The sequence below is a fragment of the Halictus rubicundus genome, chromosome 8 (assembly GCF_050948215.1).
Source record: "Halictus rubicundus isolate RS-2024b chromosome 8, iyHalRubi1_principal, whole genome shotgun sequence".
Classification (NCBI taxonomy): Eukaryota; Metazoa; Arthropoda; class Insecta; order Hymenoptera; family Halictidae; genus Halictus; species Halictus rubicundus.
In genome coordinates this window covers 19,382,067-19,401,490 of record NC_135156.1, presented here as the reverse complement: position 1 = coordinate 19,401,490, position 19,424 = coordinate 19,382,067, and the positions used below count along the sequence as shown (strand labels likewise).

Sequence of the window (19,424 nt, the reverse complement as noted above, 5' to 3'; positions counted from 1 at the left end):
CTTTCGACAAATGCGGCAAGAATCAATGACCTACGCGCGAATAAAACTATTTTTCAATGCTTTCCCATCGAGATTTGTTCGCTTATCCGAAGAAATTTCTCGCTTCTAGTTCTGAGAGTTAAAAGAACGCGCTTTATCGTAGGCGTTCAATCGCTAGCTGAAAATAATTACGACGCTATACCCGAAATCGAAATTAAGCATCGTTTTGTATCGTACATCGTGTATCGTTGATTCGAATTTCTCGCATGCCTTCTCTGAGATTGGTCCTCTTTCGTGCAGAAAGCTGAATGGAAAAAACAAAGAGATACATATGTGGCGTCTCAACGCAGCGACACGTCGTTTGTCCCGCGTGCCCCAGCGTGCCCATCCTGGCAGTTTGGTCGCCTCGAGAAGGAGGAAGCAAATCTTGCAGCCGCGGCCGCTCTTTTCCATTGGTTGCACATGAGGATGCATCCTTTTCCCTTCTCTTTTCTTGTTTGGTGTTGCCGCGGGAAATATAAGATAAGCAAGAAATTTAATTTTCATTTTTATTATTTTTCTTTTTCATTGTTCGTTCTTTCTGTAGATTCCTCGCGAGTATCCCGTACGTGTTCTCTATATGCTAAAGTTTCTCAATAAAACGAACTTATTGAAACGAAGTTGCACGCGTTTATTCATTTTACTATCGGAATCGATTCCGCTCCATCCACGAACACGCGGACTCTAAAGATATCGGCAAGATTGTTTGTAAGTAAGCAAGTACTTGTGTGGGTTCGAAATTTCGAACATCAAACGGTACATCAAAGGTTCGAACACGAAATTCACCTCTGGTGTAGGTACAGGGATCAGTACAAATATAGATACATATATGTAAGTGTACATATTCCGTGTGAACAATACGCCAGCCAGCAGACGAATAGGATACGTACTTACATATGTACGTAAATTATGTATATAGATACATAAATAGTTACGTGGCGCTGTGATCTGCACCATAGAACGTCATAACGTAGACGGAAGTGCTATTTTTCATAACATCTTCTAAAAACGGGAATAAGGTGGACAGTTTATTTCGTTAATTGTGTGGCTGCACTGCGTATATATATATGTGTGTGTGTGTGTGTGTGTGTGGTGTGTGGTGTGTGTGTTTGAGCGTGTAGTAGAGAGAATAGAGATACAGAATGCATTTGTAAAGTAATGGCTGACTAGTGCTGTTATCACACATAGAGGGAGACGATCGCATGAATTTCATTCACGATTAGTCAAACAAAGTTACACTTGTATTATACCGAGGGGTAAACATCGATGGAAAACTCGATGATTTCGGTTGGAAGCTAATAGCTAACCAAGCAAGTTTATTAATTAAACGGAGTTTGAAGGTTTTCAAAAGTTGGAAGGAAATATGAAGTTGTATTTAAGGATGTAAAGATGAGGGATAAAATTTCATGAAGCACGGGCGTTTGTCATGCGACTCTTTACCACTCGAACCAATGGAGACACATTGCCTAAGGAAGAAAGAATATCTTTGGTCGCAATGCGACTTCGAGAACGTATTTTTTTCTCCTTTCTTAAACTAATCATATTTTGGCAATTGTCCACTGTGGTGCATTGAATTTTTATACATTTCATCCATAATATCCGGCAACATGATCCATACATCAAGTGCATATACATACAATTTTTGGGAAAACTCGTTCGCAGAAGTGGTTCAGTTGATTTGTTTGATGCCAAATGGAGTGATTATACCGTTTGAAACTAATCGCAATATTACTTTGGCCGAGATAAAAGAGGTAAGCTACGTTCGACCCTATCTTTCTTACTTGCAAGACGAAGCGTCATTGGTTCCAGAGAGAATTAACAATGGAACGGATTTGTGTTTAGGACCTTTGGGACGAAGCCAGTAAATATCCTCTTCACGGCACATTGAAAGATGCTCTGTCCTATGTATTTTTGTGTATTAATTCGAATGCCGAAACCGAAGAGTTACGAGACGAAACCAGACGTTTGTGCGACATAAAGCCATTTTGTTCTTTGCTGAAAGTAATAGAGCACGAAGGTGTGAAAAGCGACAGAAATCTAGATTCGCAAATCGGCGTACTAATCGGAAAAGGATTGCACGAGTTTGCGGCTTTGAAGAATTCCGAAGTGAACGACTTTAGATGGAAAATGCGAGTTTTAGGAGACGAAGTTGCAGTGGATAGAAGGAAAATGTCTTGGACGGAGAAAGTACGTTACCAATTTCCTACACGATTAGCACCGACCGCCGCGATACCAAAAAACATTGAATGTCGTTTGAAGGATGGCAATATCGTTCTTGTTACAAAACTCGAAAACACAGAGGTAAGAAAATATTTATTCTTCTATTGATGGGTCGACGAAGGTCGTAACAGCTATGTTAGTATGTATACAGGTAGACTTATTTAATCGTAACGCGCGAGTAGCAAGCACCATTATTAAATATTCGCATTGGTCGGTATATAAACGATATTCTTGCTGAATTGTACAGTTTTTGCGGGGCATGTATTCTTGTCTCCGTCGTCGGTTTCGATGCGTTTAGGTTTACCTGCCTCTCTCGATGTATCCATCGAATCCGAGATGATATCGTTACCTTTGTTGTCTTGTAGCACAAAAACAGTACTCCCTTGTTGTTGCGCGGAGACTAATCTAGTCTCCGCAACCGTTACATTGTTATTATCGACACGGGCAAAGTCCTGAAATTCTTTGAGTCGCGTTTCGGTGTTTGCATTATCCTCTTCTCCTCGACTTAACTTGGATTCTCCTTGTAAAACTTGTAGCTGAGCCTACAAAACAAAGTGATATTTTTTGAACGACACATGTTCCAGTCGGCATAGAATCGAAAAATAATTACCTCCAACGAAGAAATTTTATATTGCGAATATCGCAGTTGTTTGCTCATGTTCATTTTTGTTTCTTCTTGTACCAACAAATGCGTGGAGAGGTCTTCTATCTTGACACGAAGTTCATCTACCTCCTTCTTTTTGGCAAACACCAAGGATTGGTAGTACCTACATATGCGGAATCGTTGTAAGCAAGTCAAATCCAACTAGATCGAAGGAATCTGAAATTTTCGTAAGCAAAGTTAAACTTACGCGAAAGTTGCGGATTCGACGTTTTCTTGGTCCGACTGTTCGTTCTTCTTGATCTCGGACTTGAGCTTTCTCTCGAGATCCGATACTCTGCTTTTATATTTCTGCAATAATTCTTCCATTTCCGCGGAAACATTGCCTGCGTCGTTTTCCCATTCGCTGAGTGTCGAGACTCGTTCTTTTTTCAACATTTTGATCTCTGCCATTTGCAAGGCACAAGTGCGTTTCACTTCAGTGTATTTACGGTGTAACGCGTTCATTTTATTTACCATGTCTCGTCTACGGTCTTCTATTTCAGCAAAAAGCGAATTGCCTGAAAGAAAAGAAAAGATTGGGTTGGATTGGTAGAAACGATATAAGCAATACGCGGAGAGAAGAAACAAGAAAACATGAACTCGAGAATACTCCACCGCGTTCGCGTACCTTTTGATAAATCATTTGTAGGATCTATATCGAGATCCAGGGAAACTGCTTCGGTACGATTCAACGCAAATGCTGCCCGAGCCTCCTCCAAATCTGAGCTTTTCTTGTGCAACTGTTCCTTGAGGTCCTGCCGATAAAGGACGTATGTGTCTTTCTGTATTTCTTGTGCTGGATCTATAGTGCCACCGAGAAAGACCGAGATAGCATTCTTGGAAAGAAAAGGCAAACGAGTTGTCTCTTACCTGAAAATCCTGTAGAAATTGATTGCATTGAGCTCTTAGTTCTGCGATCGCTTCTTCGGCACTTGCGCATTTCCGTTTTTCCTCGCGTAGCTGCACCGTCAGTTGATCGATACGTTTTTTAAGCGAGACATTGTCTGTTTCTAGGGAAATGTTTGCCAATCGACTTGTCGTTTGCGCGCACTCGGTTTCTTTTTGTTGATTAATCTGTTGGTGCAATCGTTGAATTTCTGTCGCTTGTTTTGCCAATTTTGTTTCAAGATCCGCAATTGTATTTTCATATTCTTCCGTGGTAACGCGTGATCTGCGAAATCAAAGACGACGAAAAAGAATGACGAGACGAGAGGTTAACCGACGGTTTTGCAAAAATTAATTTACTTCTCCTTTGATTCGCATATTATTTTTTCCGTCTGTGAAACTCGTTCTTCGAGATTACGTTCGAGTAATTCATTCGTCTCTTGAACTTCTCGAAGCATGATTTCGTTTAATTCGAGTTTCCTTTTTAGATCGTATACTTGTTGTCGGCATTTTTCGTCTTCGGCTTTGCGTATCCGATAGGAAGCAGCATCGATATCATCAAAGTCTTTTTCGTTATATTCTTGGTTATTCGTTTCGTTGATTGCCTCGAGCGTCGACATGTTTGAAGCGAAACAGAGGGGGGCGAAACATTGACTGACAATGAGGCGAAATTCCGGACTTTTCACCGAAACGAATCTCAGCCGCGCGCACGCGCACGCGACCCTTCTGCTGGTAAACCACACGTCTTCGATGATATGTCAACAAACAAAGGCTCGAGCGTTTTTCGCAACCATCCAACAACGGTTACGCTGAAAAGAAAGTTGAAATTCTCGCGATCTACGACAATCGAGTGTATTCGAAATTGGTCCATTAGGTTATAAACCGTACGTTGCTTGTCACTTGAAAAGGCGCGAAATGGCGCACAGTGGCGCCAAGCGGCGGGAAAAGAAACCGACTCTCGTCAACGGCGTTATCGAGGAGCATGATTGGGTAGCAGGTGGGAAAGGGGCAGGGAAAAAGGGAGTTTGAAATGATAAATGCAAGTGAAATTTTTGTAATTTTCAGACGGCGTTCACGTTTCAAATGTCTCACACTATGACGCCGCACCAATTGTTGGTGTCCATTTTAAATAAGCGAGCAAATACCTTTATGTCTCGAGGACATCCGAGCGACTTTACTCTAAAGGTTTGCGGACAAGAGGAGTATTTAATAGGAGATTATCCGTTGATACAGTTCAGTTATATTCAGGACTGTTTAGCAAAAGATATTCTACCAACGTTGGTTACGTTGAGCAAGGACAGTGTTTCCGTCGATCAGGAGAATGCTCTGGAGAATGCGGAAACGGATGGTTTGCAACGTACGAGGCCTTCGTTTTCTACGTTGACTCTGCGCAAAAAGGGTAAACACGTGTCTGCTTGGAAAATCGAGGAACCGTTCTTTTTCATAGTGAACGGAATATCGCGATTGAACTGCGATGCCGCTCATCGTACCGTCGAGGTAAGGCGCATTGATTTTTATCGTATCGTATCGTATCGTATCGTTTTCTGTTGTATATTCATCGAACGCGCGCATACTTGTTTGTTCCCGGTTGAAACGATCGGCCGGGTAGATCGGACTTCAGTCTGGACTGTTTCACGGCGGGAAATCATTGTGCGAGAGCCAGAAGACGAAAGAGACGGTTGTGAACGCGGACGGTAGTTGCGAGTGGGAGGAAACGTTGAGATTCGACATTAAAGTGCGAGACATACCGCGGATGGCGAGGCTGTGTTTTGTTTTATACGAGATCAGTAAAACCGCGAAAGGGCTGAAAAGTCGTAGATTGGTCAGAGACACGAAGCAAGAATTTTTTATAAACCCATTGTGTTGGGCCAACACAACCATATACGATTTTAAGTCTCAATTGAAAACGGGAGCGATGACACTTTACACGTGGACATACGCAGAGGACATGCAAAACGATGATCTACTGCACCCCCTTGGAACGGTAGTGTCAAATCCTCATATAGATAGAGCAGCTGCTCTCATGTTAACATTTCCAAAGTGAGTTTTGTTGAATTTTTTCCATCCATCTTTCTTTTCGTCTTTCTTGCTTTCTTCGTGCTTGCATCTTCTTTTGCTCCGTCTCTGTCTCACGCACGCTCTCTCTCTCTCTCTCTCTCTCTCTCTCTCTCTCTCTCTCCCCGCCCCCTTTCTTTTTCTCTGTTTGTTTGGTCTCGTAGATTCCGAGCTATATCTAGCTTCTGTTTGGTACGATATTTAGTTATGGAAAGGAAAAGTCCGTTTTGTACCCGACACCGGAGAAAATGGTCGAACACGCGAGAAAGTTGCACGAATCGTCCGCTGAACGTTCGATTCAAGAGGAACCGGATCAAGACTCGGACGTTGGGAAGCTTCAACAACTCGAGCAGCTTCGACTATTGGCAGATAGAGACCCGTTGCACGAGTTACACGAACAAGAACGAAAGACCATGTGGACGTTACGACATCACTGCCTTCACAAGATTCCCACGCTTTTGGCGAAACTGTTGCATTGCGTCGAATGGAACGATCATAGGTGAATACCTTTGCATTCGATAGATTACGAATATGCGCGCGCGCCTGTCTGTGTAGTCTTATAAGCGTACTAGACTAAGAAATTTGAGGTATTCAGCGTGTTTTTCTTTCTCGATTTTGGACGCGTACAACAGCGAGGTGGCCGAAGCTACAGCGTTGGTTCAACAATGGCCGAAATTACCGGTCGAGAAAGCACTCGAATTATTGGATTACGCTTACGCCGATCAAAACGTTCGAAGTTTTGCCGTGCGTTGCTTGATGGACGTCAGCGACGAAGATTTGAGTCTGTATCTGCTGCAGTTGGTGCAAGCACTGAAGCACGAGAATTACTTGTCTTGCGACTTGACCGAGTTTTTACTGAGACGGGCCCTGAATAATCGGAGAATCGGTCATTTTCTGTTCTGGCATCTTAGGTTTGCAAAATGTTTGGTCTTGCCTAGGTCTGATTTTGTGTCGTGTCGCACGGTGGCGGTTCTCGCGTTGTCAACGGCGGTTCTTGTCCGCGTCGATCGTTGGGAGCCAGCCGATTGGTCGTTGACGGCGCTAGAATCGTTCTTGAACGTTGTTCGACGCGTAAGGCGCTCGCGTTACGAGCGAACCAGTGGACAGCTTCTCGAGATAACATGTTTCTGATTCACAGATCCGAAATGCAAGTAGGCGCTGTATCCGTTCGGTTCGGTTTGATATTGGAAGCCTATTGCAGAGGGAGTCAGCAACACATGCGATCGCTTTTCAAACAGATGGATTGCCTGGGAAAGCTGAAATTTGCTTCGGAGCAAATCAAACTACGAAAAGATCGTAAAGCCGCACTGCAAGTGTTCCAAGAGTTCATTCAGGAACCACACTGCCAAGAAGCGCTCTCGAACGTTCTGAACCCGTTGGATCCGAGTTTCCGATGGAAACGCATCAAGTAAGTTGATTGCCACGAAGAAGATTCGTGGTCCAACAATAACAGTCGGCGCGCATGTATCTTTAATATAGTTTTGGTATCGTATAATATAATATTATACGTATGCATATACATATACATGTACATATACATATACATATACATATACATATATACACATCATATACACGTCATATACTGTATACGATAGTTAGGATAGCGAATCGAGTGAAAGTGATCGATCGACGACGATATGGTTCCTACTTTTCGGCGATATGATATTCGGCTTACAGAATTGAGAAATGTAGAGTGATGGACAGTAAAATGCGACCGCTTTGGCTTGTTTTTGAAAACGATGATCCATTCGGGGACGACATTTACTTGATACTGAAGCATGGGGACGACTTGAGACAAGACATGCTTACGCTTCAGATGCTACGAATCATGGACAAACTGTGGAAGAGAGAAGGTCTGGATTTACGAATGAACCCTTACGGTTGCATATCGACGGAGAACAGAGTCGGAATGATCGAAGTGGTATTGAACGCGGAAACGATAGCGAACATTCAGAAAGAGAAGGGCACGTTCTCGGCAACGGCGGCGTTTAGGTGCGTGCGATACAAACGAAACGATCCCATTTTGATCGATTGTTTTCGTTGGTCTTTCGGTATCGGACCAACTGAACAAAGTGTTTGTTAATTGTGTTGTACTTTCTTGGTTGCTCGATTCAGGCGAGGTTCTCTGCTCGCGTGGCTGAAAGATCACAATCATACGGAAGCGGCGTTGAACAAAGCTATCGAGGAATTTACGTTGAGCTGCGCGGGCTACTGCGTGGCCACGTACGTTCTTGGGATCGCGGATCGGCATTCGGACAATATAATGGTGAAGAAAACTGGCCAACTATTTCACGTTGATTTCGGTCACATACTTGGACATTTTAAAGAAAAATTTGGATTCAGGCGTGAACGCGTGCCTTTTGTTTTGACCAACGATTTCGTTCACGTAATAAACAAGGGGCAAACCAAGAAGGGTCAAGCGGTCGAATTTCAGCGATTTCAGAGAAATTGCGAAGAGGCTTTCCTCGTGTTGCGACAACACGGAGGTCTGATATTGTCTTTGTTCGCCATGATGATCTCGACGGGACTGCCAGAATTATCTTCCGAAAAAGATTTGAATTATTTAAGGGACACGTTGGTAAGTAGCCATTATTTCATAGTAATATTAATAATAACAATAACAACAACAACAATAATAATGGTAATCGTTTGGCTCGTAATAGGTACTCGAGATGTCCGAAAGCGAAGCACAGAAACACTTTAGAAGCAAATTTGACGAAGCTCTTTGCAATTCGTGGAAAACTTCGTTGAACTGGGCTTCTCACAACATGTCGAAAAATAACAAAACCACGTGAAACGGCGCGAGCGAATCAAACGCGAAGCTCAAGAAAACAGCTAAATTGAAACAGCAGAAACCGAAACGGAGACGCGAGATTGAGAAATGGTCGAAATCGACGTATACGTCGAACGAAGAAGCGCAGCCAAAAGCAAATAGAAATGGAACTCGGAACAAAGGGATTCTTACCGACGGAGACCTATGAATTACCCTCGAGACGGAGAAACTAGAGAGGTCAGAGAAGGAGCGATCTGTTTGAGTCGATATCGTTTATCGATCGGACAACGGTCGCCTTTCTCCCGTACGCGTATACCGCGGACAGAGACTGCCGCTCTTCGCCTTTCCCCGCTTTACTCTGACATTTTTAATCGCGACGGGAAACGGTAACGGTAGCGGCATACGAATACGAATACGAATACGAATACGAATACGAATACGAATACGAATACGAATACGAATAAGAATAGGCATAGGAATATAAATAAGGGTACGAGTGTGAGTATGATTGCGAGTGTGAATATACGAGTACGAGTGTGTGTACGAGTATGAACATGAGTACGAGTACGAGTATGAGTATGAGTATCAGTATCAGTACGAGCACGAGTATGAATATGAATAGGAATAGGAAGACGTATACGGTACATATCATTGATTGACATTGCGGATTCCTGAAAAGAATATACGCGCGCGGCCGTTTGTACACATATGCTAGAAATGTCTCGTTGCGAAAACGGCACAACACCGTTTTTCGCCTCACATCACCGTAGTGTCGTTGTTGTGTCGACGCAACGGCGCTCTCTTTATACCATCCGACCAAAATCAAAGTTGAAGTTACGAAATTGAAATCGAAATCGAAATCGAAACCGAGACCGACAGGTAAGAAAAGAAAAACACCGAAGAATCTTCGAAATTTCAAATGCTGAAAATACTATTGTATCGATAACAATAAACAAAGTCATTCTTCATCCTGTTCTTCCAATTACAATCATCGATCCCTTTTGCTGGACAACGATCGCATATGTATGTATCTCGGAGGTGATTATGCGTGCAAGGCCGTTGTGCAGATTCTTTTGCTTCGTTGTTGGTCGCGTTGTCGGTAAGCTCTCGTGGATCCGTGGAGTCGCGTTACATAAGCTAACGCAAAGCGGTGGAACGACAGGCGGAGAGGCAACACGGAGGACAGAAGGTGGGAGACAGGCAATCCGAGAATGCATCCAAGTTCTGCGGTGCGTTGTCATGCATCGAGTTGACCGCGCCGAGTCCAACAATCTCGGATCGTATCGAATCGTTTTTACGGTTTGTAGGGACCTCTGATTGTTTTTCTTATTGTAGTCTTAGACATTGTAATTGTCGTTGCCGTTGCTTTTTCTTATTATCATCGTTGTTGTTGTTGTTGTTGTTGTTGCTGCTGCCGCTGTCATCGTTGCAACTGTCTTATTGTTTTCGTTGAAACGACGGTAGGATTTACCGATTGATCGCGACAAAAGAGAGGTTTCAAAGCCTCCCCTCCGAAGCTGTTGCGTTACACGACAAGTTGCACTCGCGAGGAAAAAGAGGATTCCGTAGCTCGGAATCACCTTGAGAGCAACGCATTCAACGATCGGCGTCCATCGAATGACGCCGTGTCCGTACTGCGCGACGATTTCGAGGAAAAGCCAAAGACAAGTTGAAGAAAACTAGGAAAGAAGATATGACCGCTACGGAAGAGGCGGAACCGCTGCTTTCTACGAGAGTGTTGACCACTTGCGGGAATAAACCGCAAGCCGTTTCCTACGATGCGATTACGTTGGTAAGCTATATGTGTAAAAGAATTTTCTGCGTTATCGCCGACATTTAACTATGCTTTAATGGTCGCGTCGCGTCGCATCGCAGCGCTGATGGCCGGGTCGCGATTGGCTTCCGACGGCCTTTTTTTTTTTTTTAAGGGTTCCCCTTTTTACGAACGCGCTTCGAAGCACCGATCAAAGAATAGCACGAACAAGTATTTAATCCGTAGGAAGAGGATAGAAGGGATGATTCGCGGCGCGGGACAGGTACAGGGACAGACAGCAGAACCTTTCTGAAACTGGAACCGATCTCGCGTACTTTGAATCTTGTCGGAGATCCGGTATCGACGCGTTCTCTTATAAACGAGTCGATTACGTACACTTGGAGCGATTTGAATGTGTACGCTGCCAAGAACAACGTGACCGTTTTCGATCGAACTTTCTTGCGCAAAAAGATGTCGATCGAACGGAAACATCTACTGAAGGATGGTACGAACGAATGTAAACGAAAACGGAAGCTATTCTACAATAGTAGAAAACCAAAATGAAAATCGAACATTCTGTTGTAGTGTGCGGGGTAGCCTACCCGGGAGAATTGTTGGTGATCATGGGATCATCGGGGGCTGGTAAGACCACGTTGCTGAACGCGTTGACGTTTCGTTCGTCCCGCGGTGTAATCGCGTCCGGTGTAATGGCAGCCAACGGTCGAAGAGTCTCCTCCACGATGCTAACATCTAGGACCGCTTACGTGCAACAGGACGACTTGTTCGTTGGTACGTTAACCGTCATGGAACATCTCCTCTTCCAAGCGATGGTTCGCATGGATCGAAGAATACCTATGGAACAAAGAATCGATCGAGTGAACGACGTGATCAACGAGGTGGGACGATAAACATTCGAATCGCCTTGCGTCAGTACTTTTCACACTTTTCACTTGTTACCGTTTGTTACAGCTTGCTCTGACGAAATGCCGGAATACCGTGATCGGCCAGCCAGGAAGAATCAAAGGTCTTTCCGGCGGAGAGATGAAAAGATTGTCGTTCGCGTCCGAGGTTCTCACCGATCCTCCGCTCATGTTTTGCGACGAACCGACGTCTGGGTTAGATTCGTTTATGGCGCATCAAGTGGTCTCCGTTTTAAAGACTTTGGCTGGTGCGTGATCCAATCAAAATATGATCCGATACGGGCGTATCGACCTTTGCGTTATTCTATTCTATTCTATTCTATTCTATTCTATTCTATTCTATTCTATTCTATTCTATTCGATCAAAATTTTGCAAACTTGTCAACTTGTTTTTCTATTGTTTACGATTATATTGTAGCGCGAGGTAAAACGATTGTTGCTACATTGCATCAACCCTCCTCGGAACTGTTTGCTCTCTTTGACAGAATTCTGCTGATGGCCGAGGGAAGAGTAGCCTTCATGGGCACGGCTTCGCAAGCTTGCGTTTTCTTCGAGACGTGAGTTGCGTCGAAAGACGCGAATCAATTGTATGTATGTATTAGAGCAAGTTTCGTTCGGTTTTCACGTTGGTCGATCGATTCTTCCAGATTGGGCGCAGCTTGCCCGAGCAACTACAATCCGGCAGATTATTTTGTGCAAGTACTGGCCGTTGTGCCAGGCCGAGAAACGTCCTGCCGGTATGCTATTCATACCGTGTGCGACGCGTTTCAAAAGAGCGAGCACGGTATGAAAATCGCGTTGGAAGCGGAAGCGGTAAACGGCGAATTCGAAGATACCATTCGGGACTGGAAGTATCCGGACGGCAACCGATCGCCGTACAAGGCAACTTGGTGCGAACAATTTCGCGCGGTTCTCTGGCGATCGTGGCTGTCCGTCATCAAAGAACCCATCCTCATCAAGATTCGGTTGCTGCAGACGGTTGTACGTAGTTGCGCAGTCGAAACAAATTGATTTATTTGTCCCCTGAGAATATAGATGGGAATAGGGGGGATGAGAGTGAGAGAGAGAGAGAGAGAGAGAGAGAGAGTGAGAGAGAGACAGAGAGAGAGAGAGAGAGAGAGAGAGAGAAAATCTCCATTTTGTAAAACTATCCCTGTTGCAGATGGTGTCGTTTCTGATCGGAATCGTTTATTTCGATCAACGGCTCGATCAGGACGGAGTGATGAACGTGAACGGTGCTTTGTTCATTTTTCTTACAAATATGACTTTCCAAAACGTTTTCGCCGTTATCAATGTAAGATCCGTTAGCTACGTGCAAATACGAAAACTAAGCAACGGAAAGATAAACGATCGATAAAATCTAGGTGTTTTCCGATGTAGGTGTTTTGCGCAGAATTGCCGATATTTTTGCGGGAACATCGGAACGGCATGTATCGTACAGACGTGTATTTTCTCTGCAAAACGTTGGCGGAAGCGCCCATCTTCATAGCTGTACCGCTGCTGTTCACGGTGGTCGCCTACCCAATGATTGGACTGTATCCTGGAGTCGACCACTTTTTCATTACCGCTGGAATCGTTGCGCTGGTCGCAAACGTCTCAACGTCTTTCGGTGAGCAAATCGCGTGCAAGTATCGCAAACATCCGTAAAACCGTGTGCCTATTGTTCGAAAACAACGTACTTTCGTTCGTGCGAACGAACACGATTTTCCAGGGTACTTGATATCCTGCATCAGCGGCAACTTGTCGATGGCATTGTCTATCGGACCTCCAGTGATAATACCGTTCCTGCTGTTTGGTGGATTCTTCTTGAACACAGCGTAAGAACGCGGTCTCGCGTATGCTCACGAACGAGTGTAAGATGTGTGCAAGATGCGAAAGACAACTTGGCGCAACTTGTTAACAAGCGCGTACCTACGTTACAGATCCGTTCCATTTTACTTTGAGTGGTTTTCCTACTTGTCCTGGTTTCGATACGGTAACGAAGCTCTCCTGATCAATCAGTGGTCCGAGGTAGAATCTATAGCGTGTACGAGAAGCAACGCAACGTGCCCAAAAACTGGACGAATGGTTCTGCAGACGTTCAACTTTAAAGAGGTTTGTTCCGGTTGCAACGCGATTCTACGCGTTATCCAGTGTAGACGCAGACGTTTTCCGTCGAACGATTTTTAACGATTTTTACGGACCTCCTCTCGTCCAACACGCAACGAAACGACGTACCATGCACGTTCGTCATCAAGTTTGTTTTCATTTGCAGGAGCATTTCGCGACGGACATCGCGTGTCTGTTTTCTTTAATAGTCGCGTTTCGTTTACTCGCGTTTCTGGCTCTGCTGTCGAAGACTCGGCGCGTCAGACAATGGTAAGAACGAAAGGGGAAAAAGGCGAAACGACGCGACGCGACGCGCACAAGATCACGCATCCATCCACGCACGCGGAGCAACAGTTTCAGTTTCAAACGAAACATCTTTTGTGAAATCTTTTTTCTTTTTCTGTTTTCCTTGTTTGTATAGTCCGTGTTGGAAATAATTAAAAAATCTTTTACGAATTTCCTCGAGAAACAAATGATGATTATTCCTCGCAACGAAATCCCAATGTGCACACGATACATCCTACCTACACTATAGATTGATATAATTGTATCGAAGAAACTTGGAGAAAGAAAATGTAAAGTAAGCATGCTGTATCGAGAAAGAGGCAAAGAGCGGTAACGGGTACAGGTACAGGATACGGCGTAACCATTATTGTTTGCGCGATATTGTTACGATAGACAGATTTTTCTCTGGTGGCATCGGCCGCGTGGTTCCCGTTGTTTTCAACGACACGCCTTTACCACAATGGGAGAGAGAAGAAAGAAAAGGGACGAAAAGAAAATGGCGCGAGTCTAGAACGAGACGCGACTTAACGCGACGTAATGCAAGACAACGCAACGTATGGCTCGGTATTTCCTGTTACTCGTTGCGGGCTGTAAACCTCTTGCGGATGGCCGGTAACAAACACCTTGGTTGGTCACCCTTCCAAGCATGGACTCCGATATCTTTGATAAACCGGTTGTTACTAATACCGTGCGAGCGCACATTCAAACCAGAAAGAAATTACAATCTAGCAACGCGTGTACCGAGTGCGTTTGTCCGATGATCGATTTCAACGGGTATAATATACAATTGATCATTATTACCGAGAAGTCTGATAAACCTTTCGAATCTCCCCTCGCCCCGAATTCGAATAATTCGCGATACGAACAAAATCGATGTTACTTTTAATCGATTTCGGTGAAACCCGTAGCTGGAGAAGTAGTTTGAGAAAAACATTTAAAGTAGAAAAGAATAGAGAACTAAGACGCAGAGTTGTGCACGTATGTACATACGTACGATGAAAAGTTTAGCCGCGCCACGCCGCGCCGTACCATCGAAGAATGTCCACGACCGACGACGTAATCCTTGCACGAGACGAGTATATAAGGTTTCCGACTTCGATTACTGCAATGCGTCTAATCTGGCTCCGTTCGGTGCTTCCACGTCTCTTCTCGTTGTCAGTCTGTTGTAGCATTTTCATGCGGCTCTAGAGTTTAAGGTGTTTTTTTTTTCAGCCATGATTTCTACGGTCGGATCTGTAACCGAGTAGCGCAACGTAAATACATTGTACAGGCGTACATATGTTCGAATATACGTATCGGTAATAAATATTATACGTATCCGTATGCGTATGTATGTACATGTATCGCGAGAAGAATCGGTAGAACGTTTCGGGATCGAACAACGATTCTTTCGTTCAAAATGGTTATCGACGCGTCGACTTGATTCGTTCCGATAGAAACGATCGTGTCCGATTCGTTCGCGACAAATTGAATTTCCAACGTTTTGAAAAGAATCGATATCCCCATCCTACATATATCCGATATCCACGTTACGCGATCACGATATTAGTATAGTCCAAGTCTAAATCGCAACGAGTACGCGTGGATTCGAAGGTTCTGCTTGGTCGAAGGAATAAGGGGAAACAGGATACTTGCGTGTAAGTTCGAGCGGCCGAGTAGGAGTTACCGGCGTACTCGATTCAGTAAGAATCCCGTTTGCGGAACGACTGGGTTGGTCGTTCGGTCGTGTTCGGTTGGTCGATTAGACGGTTTTTTCGATGTCGGTTTAAACGATTTCAAAGTATACATATCCACAGAGGCACGCTGGATCGTAGAAATATGCTGGTGAACCGAACCGAACCGGTCGAATTTGAACGATCGAAGAAGACGATTTCTAGAGGGCTAGACGGAAACGGAACCGGAACCGGAACCGGAACCGGAACCGATCGAACAAGGAAGGATTCGAGATTGCCGATCGCAATGAACGCTTCGGAAGAGACTCGTTGGTCCTGGAACAACGACGACGATCGCGACAGAAAAGAGGAGACGCGTTGTTCGAACGCGAACGCGAACGAGAACGGTGTCACGCTAACTTGGCAAAATGTTTCGGTTTACGCGATGGACCGCGGAAGAAGAAACGTATGCAAACAGTTAATTTACAATGGTGCGTCTCATTTGATTTCGATGAAAGCTAAGCTAGATCACTGGTGGTAACGTTACGATCGACGATCGATTTCAGTGCGCGGTGCGGCGAGACCCGGCGATTTGACAGCTATAATCGGTGCGAGGTAAAGTTGCAGTTCCTACGGCGTTTACGCGGTACGGTAGAAACGATACAGCACGGGTATATTTATTCGATTATTCTTGGATTTTTCAACGCAGCGGAGCAGGCAAAAGTTCGTTGATGACCGCGTTGGCTTTTCGCAATGGACGTGAGTATCGTATACTAACGATAAGACTCGAGGAGATTAAAAGGATTTCTTAGAGTTTGATTCTACCTCTCGGTCCGTTTCGCACGACTTAGCCGAAGTTTTGGTTGATGGGGACGTTCGTGCAAACGGTGTGCCGATAGATTCCTCGTACACGATGGCAAACACCGGTTACATGCATCAGGAAGACATATTCGTTGAAACTATGACGGTGATTGAACATCTATGGTTCATGGTACGATATGTGCGACCGTGCGAAATTACGCGATTACGCGAAAGCGCGGTTCTAAGCGTACCGTAACTTTGAACGTTGCAGGCTCGAATGAAACTAGACGGAAGAGAGCGAATGTCCGAGATCCGAGACAAGATTGATCGTTTGCTGGAAAACGTTGGTTTGAACAGCAGACGCGACGTACGAATCGGGAACGGTGTCGACGACAAAGTATTATCTGGCGGTGAAAAGAAGAGATTGGCGTTCGCTACCGAAGTAAGAAAGATTCGTATCTGTTCTGATCTCGCTTGCGCTATCGCTGTCGCTATCGCTATCGCTCTCGCATCGGCTTTCCCTTTTGCAAACAGAATAGAAAAAGAAGAAACAGTCAAGGGTCAACGTAAACGGTTGAGTCGCGCGGTTTCAAATATAAACTTTCGAACCGGAGAAACAAGGAGACGCTCTTATGGATTTTTCTAGTTGCTGATCGATCCAAGGATACTCTTTTTGGACGAACCGACGACAGGACAAGATTCGCATTCGGCAAACTCTTTGATCTCACAGTTGAAGCGTTTTGCCATGAAAGGCCGCAACACCGTGTTGTGCACTATACACCAACCGAGCTCCGCTATATTTGATTCGTTCGACCGCGTGATCCTGATCGCGGACGGCCGGCTGGCATTTGCCGGCCGTACGGAACAAGCGGTGGAATTTTTTCAAAGGTAGCCCCGTGCCCTATGGGTTTCGGAGGAAACCCGATTATACCTAATCCAGTCCTTATACTGAATTTTTTCTCGGCCTCCGTCAGTCAAGGTTACGCGTGTCCTAGAAATTACAACCCCGCAGATTTCTTAATAGCGACGGTGGCTGCCGGATCGGAGGCCGAAAACGGTGGCAAAGAAGCTGCGCGAAAGCTGTGCGATTTATTTTCGACCAGCGACCTTTCCAGAGAAATTGACCGGATTCTGGAAAAGCAAATTCGATCGGAGCAGTCCTCGAGAGTAAGCGACTCGTATACCAAACATGTGTGTATAATGCGCGTACATAGAATACACGTACTTGTGTTTCAGTCGACGGTAAGGATGCTTGTCGGCGGAAAGTCTGTCTGGTGAGTATTCCCGAGAAATTTCAACGCGAACACTTTTGTCTCGTATATATGGTACGATATGTACGATATAACCGAGCACGTGTTTCGTTTCGACAGGAAAAGAGAGCGTTATTGTTCGAGACTTTACTGGCTGATTTATCGAGATTTCTTGCAAGTTTTGAGAGATCCGTCTTTGCAGCTCGTCAGAATCCTCCAAAAGGTGGTAAGCAGAGTGTTGCGATGGTTTTTCGGTAGGAAACCTGTTCGGACTGGAGAGTCCGTTTTCGCTAGCCAGTCTTGTAAGAATTGAGTAGAAACTGCGGGGTGGGGTCAGAGGGTACAGAGAGGCCACAGAGGGTAGGTAGATACGTACGTACTGACGGTACAGACACCGGATTCGGAATTTTCCAGAGCGTCGCTATAATTGCTGGACTGTGCTTCGTGGGCGCCGTGAATTCCGATCAACTAGGAATCCAAGCTACGCAGGGTGTCGTTTTTATCCTAGTGTCGGAAAATGCATTTTTCCCAATGTACGCTACGCTCGCCCTGATACCCCAGCAATTACCGCTCCTGCGAAGAGAGTACCGAGCCGGAATGTATCCGATACATCTTTATTACGTCGCGCGAACGCTTTCGCTGGCAAGTGTCGTAGGACCGTCGACGTTTCATTTTCCGATTGGCAAATTCAGTTCCGTTTCACCGAAGATTCGAATTCCAGGTACCCGGATTGATAGTGGAGCCACTATTGTTCGCGTCGATAATATACTGGTTGGCAGGATTACGGAACACCATGGAAGCGTTCGGTTTCACCTTGCTCGTAATTCTGCTGACGATTAACGTATCGACCGCTTGCGGTGAGTCTCTAGATTTCGGATACGCGCTCGTGTCTAGGATGCGATAGGTCGTTAGAATCTAGATACGTACCAGATATATCGATCTGGATTAGATTCTCGATTTCAGGTTGCTTCTTTTCGACGGCGTTCGAGAGCGTACCGCTGGCGATGGCGTACTTGGTACCTTTCGATTACATTCTGATGATCGGCATGGGCCCGTTCCTGAAACTCGGGTACGTAGCCTTTGCGCGAAACCCGAGGCTCGACATTTTCCGATAATCCGATTCGGCTAACCGACTCTCCGATCCCGATTCGTTTAGATCGTTACCGATATACATCCGTTGGATAAAGTACGTTTCCTGGCTGATGTACTCGAACGAAGCGCTTACCATACTTCAATGGAGTGGAGTACGCAATATATGTAAGTGGATTGGATTTATACCTGTACATGTTCGATGACGATGTGCGTTTCTTTTTTTCTTTTTTCTTTTTTGGTTTTTCAAACGATCACAGCCTGTGAAACGCTCGAGCTTGAATTACCCTGCATCACGGATGGCCTCGGGGTATTGGATCGGTACGATTTCGACGAGTCGAACTTTTGGACAGACACGATACTCATGGTGCTCATGTATCTCGTCTTTCACATTCTCGGCTACCTTTGCCTTTGGAATCGTTGCAGACTGAAATGAGTTTACACGACCGTTCAATCTTTAATCTAATGGAACGAGTAACGCGAGAGTCATAGCGAATAGCCAATAGCCGATAGGTAATACATATAAGCGATACAATTGATAATAACGTGTATGCAATAATATGTATATATACATACATGTATGTATATGTATGTATTATACTCTGTACATACTATTCAGATCAAAACACGACGAAACAATGAGTCATCGCCTGTACAAGTGATTCCTCTATTGGAACTTTTATCCAGAACCCTTGAGCATTAGGAAACGATCAGAGTTGAAAGACCGGCAAACGCGTAAACGAAGAAACGCGCAATCGCGTTACGGATCTCGAAGGCAACGTTACCAGTTACCACCTAGTGGTTACCGATCGTCGATGCGGTAGCACGTGACGTTACCACAAACGATAGAAAAGTTGTCGTTGCGTTAACCGTTTATCGATGCAGATGTCGCGCGCGCAAATCCCACGGTACACCTTGTGAGACAGAGACAGGTGGGAATGGATACCGATCGCTACAGGCAACGAGAACGAGAGAGAGAGAGAGAGAGA

General features: G+C 44.9%; 3 protein-coding genes across 5 annotated transcripts; 2 read left to right on the top strand and 1 right to left on the bottom strand.

Moving 5' to 3' along the window:
* Positions 1-1,176: 1,176 nt before the first annotated feature.
* Pi3k92e (phosphatidylinositol 3-kinase 92E) lies at positions 1,177-9,103 on the top strand. Of its 2 annotated transcripts, none has more exons than XM_076791903.1 (10): positions 1,177-1,769; positions 1,861-2,319; positions 4,832-5,263; positions 5,376-5,806; positions 6,027-6,320; positions 6,454-6,732; positions 6,960-7,229; positions 7,502-7,816; positions 7,940-8,402; positions 8,488-9,103. In XM_076791903.1, exons 1-10 carry the CDS (start codon positions 1,626-1,628, stop codon positions 8,617-8,619), a joined length of 3,219 nt encoding a protein of 1,072 aa, XP_076648018.1. In that variant the 5' UTR covers positions 1,177-1,625; the 3' UTR covers positions 8,620-9,103. The 2 variants fall into 2 exon arrangements, with proteins under 2 accessions (XP_076648018.1, XP_076648019.1); XM_076791904.1 differs by lacking the exon at positions 8,488-9,103 and having other exon boundaries at positions 7,940-8,090; positions 8,168-8,307.
* Spindly (spindle apparatus coiled-coil protein 1 spindly) lies at positions 2,313-4,763 on the bottom strand. Of its 2 annotated transcripts, XM_076791905.1 has the most exons (6): positions 4,127-4,763; positions 3,752-4,052; positions 3,510-3,636; positions 3,090-3,399; positions 2,849-3,005; positions 2,313-2,780 (listed from the first exon to the last, which is right to left on the bottom strand). In XM_076791905.1, the coding sequence occupies exons 1-6, from the start codon at positions 4,384-4,386 to the stop codon at positions 2,433-2,435; spliced, it is 1,503 nt and encodes a 500-aa protein (XP_076648020.1). In that variant the 5' UTR covers positions 4,387-4,763; the 3' UTR covers positions 2,313-2,432. The 2 variants fall into 2 exon arrangements, with proteins under 2 accessions (XP_076648020.1, XP_076648021.1); XM_076791906.1 differs by lacking the exon at positions 4,127-4,763 and having other exon boundaries at positions 3,510-3,683; positions 3,752-4,125.
* A 597-nt stretch (positions 9,104-9,700) lies between the features above and the next one.
* On the top strand, positions 9,701-19,010 carry LOC143356729 (ABC transporter G family member 5). Its single transcript, XM_076792640.1, has 26 exons — positions 9,701-10,389; positions 10,597-10,855; positions 10,936-11,246; positions 11,320-11,518; positions 11,689-11,827; positions 11,918-12,251; positions 12,433-12,564; positions 12,651-12,879; positions 12,982-13,087; positions 13,193-13,364; positions 13,525-13,629; positions 15,193-15,353; positions 15,440-15,786; positions 15,862-15,910; positions 16,005-16,054; positions 16,147-16,286; positions 16,368-16,538; positions 16,743-16,984; positions 17,071-17,263; positions 17,333-17,370; positions 17,467-17,572; positions 17,761-17,988; positions 18,068-18,203; positions 18,310-18,415; positions 18,503-18,603; positions 18,696-19,010. The coding sequence occupies exons 1-26, from the start codon at positions 10,291-10,293 to the stop codon at positions 18,869-18,871; spliced, it is 4,329 nt and encodes a 1,442-aa protein (XP_076648755.1). The 5' UTR covers positions 9,701-10,290; the 3' UTR covers positions 18,872-19,010.
* The last annotated feature ends 414 nt before the right edge of the window (positions 19,011-19,424 follow it).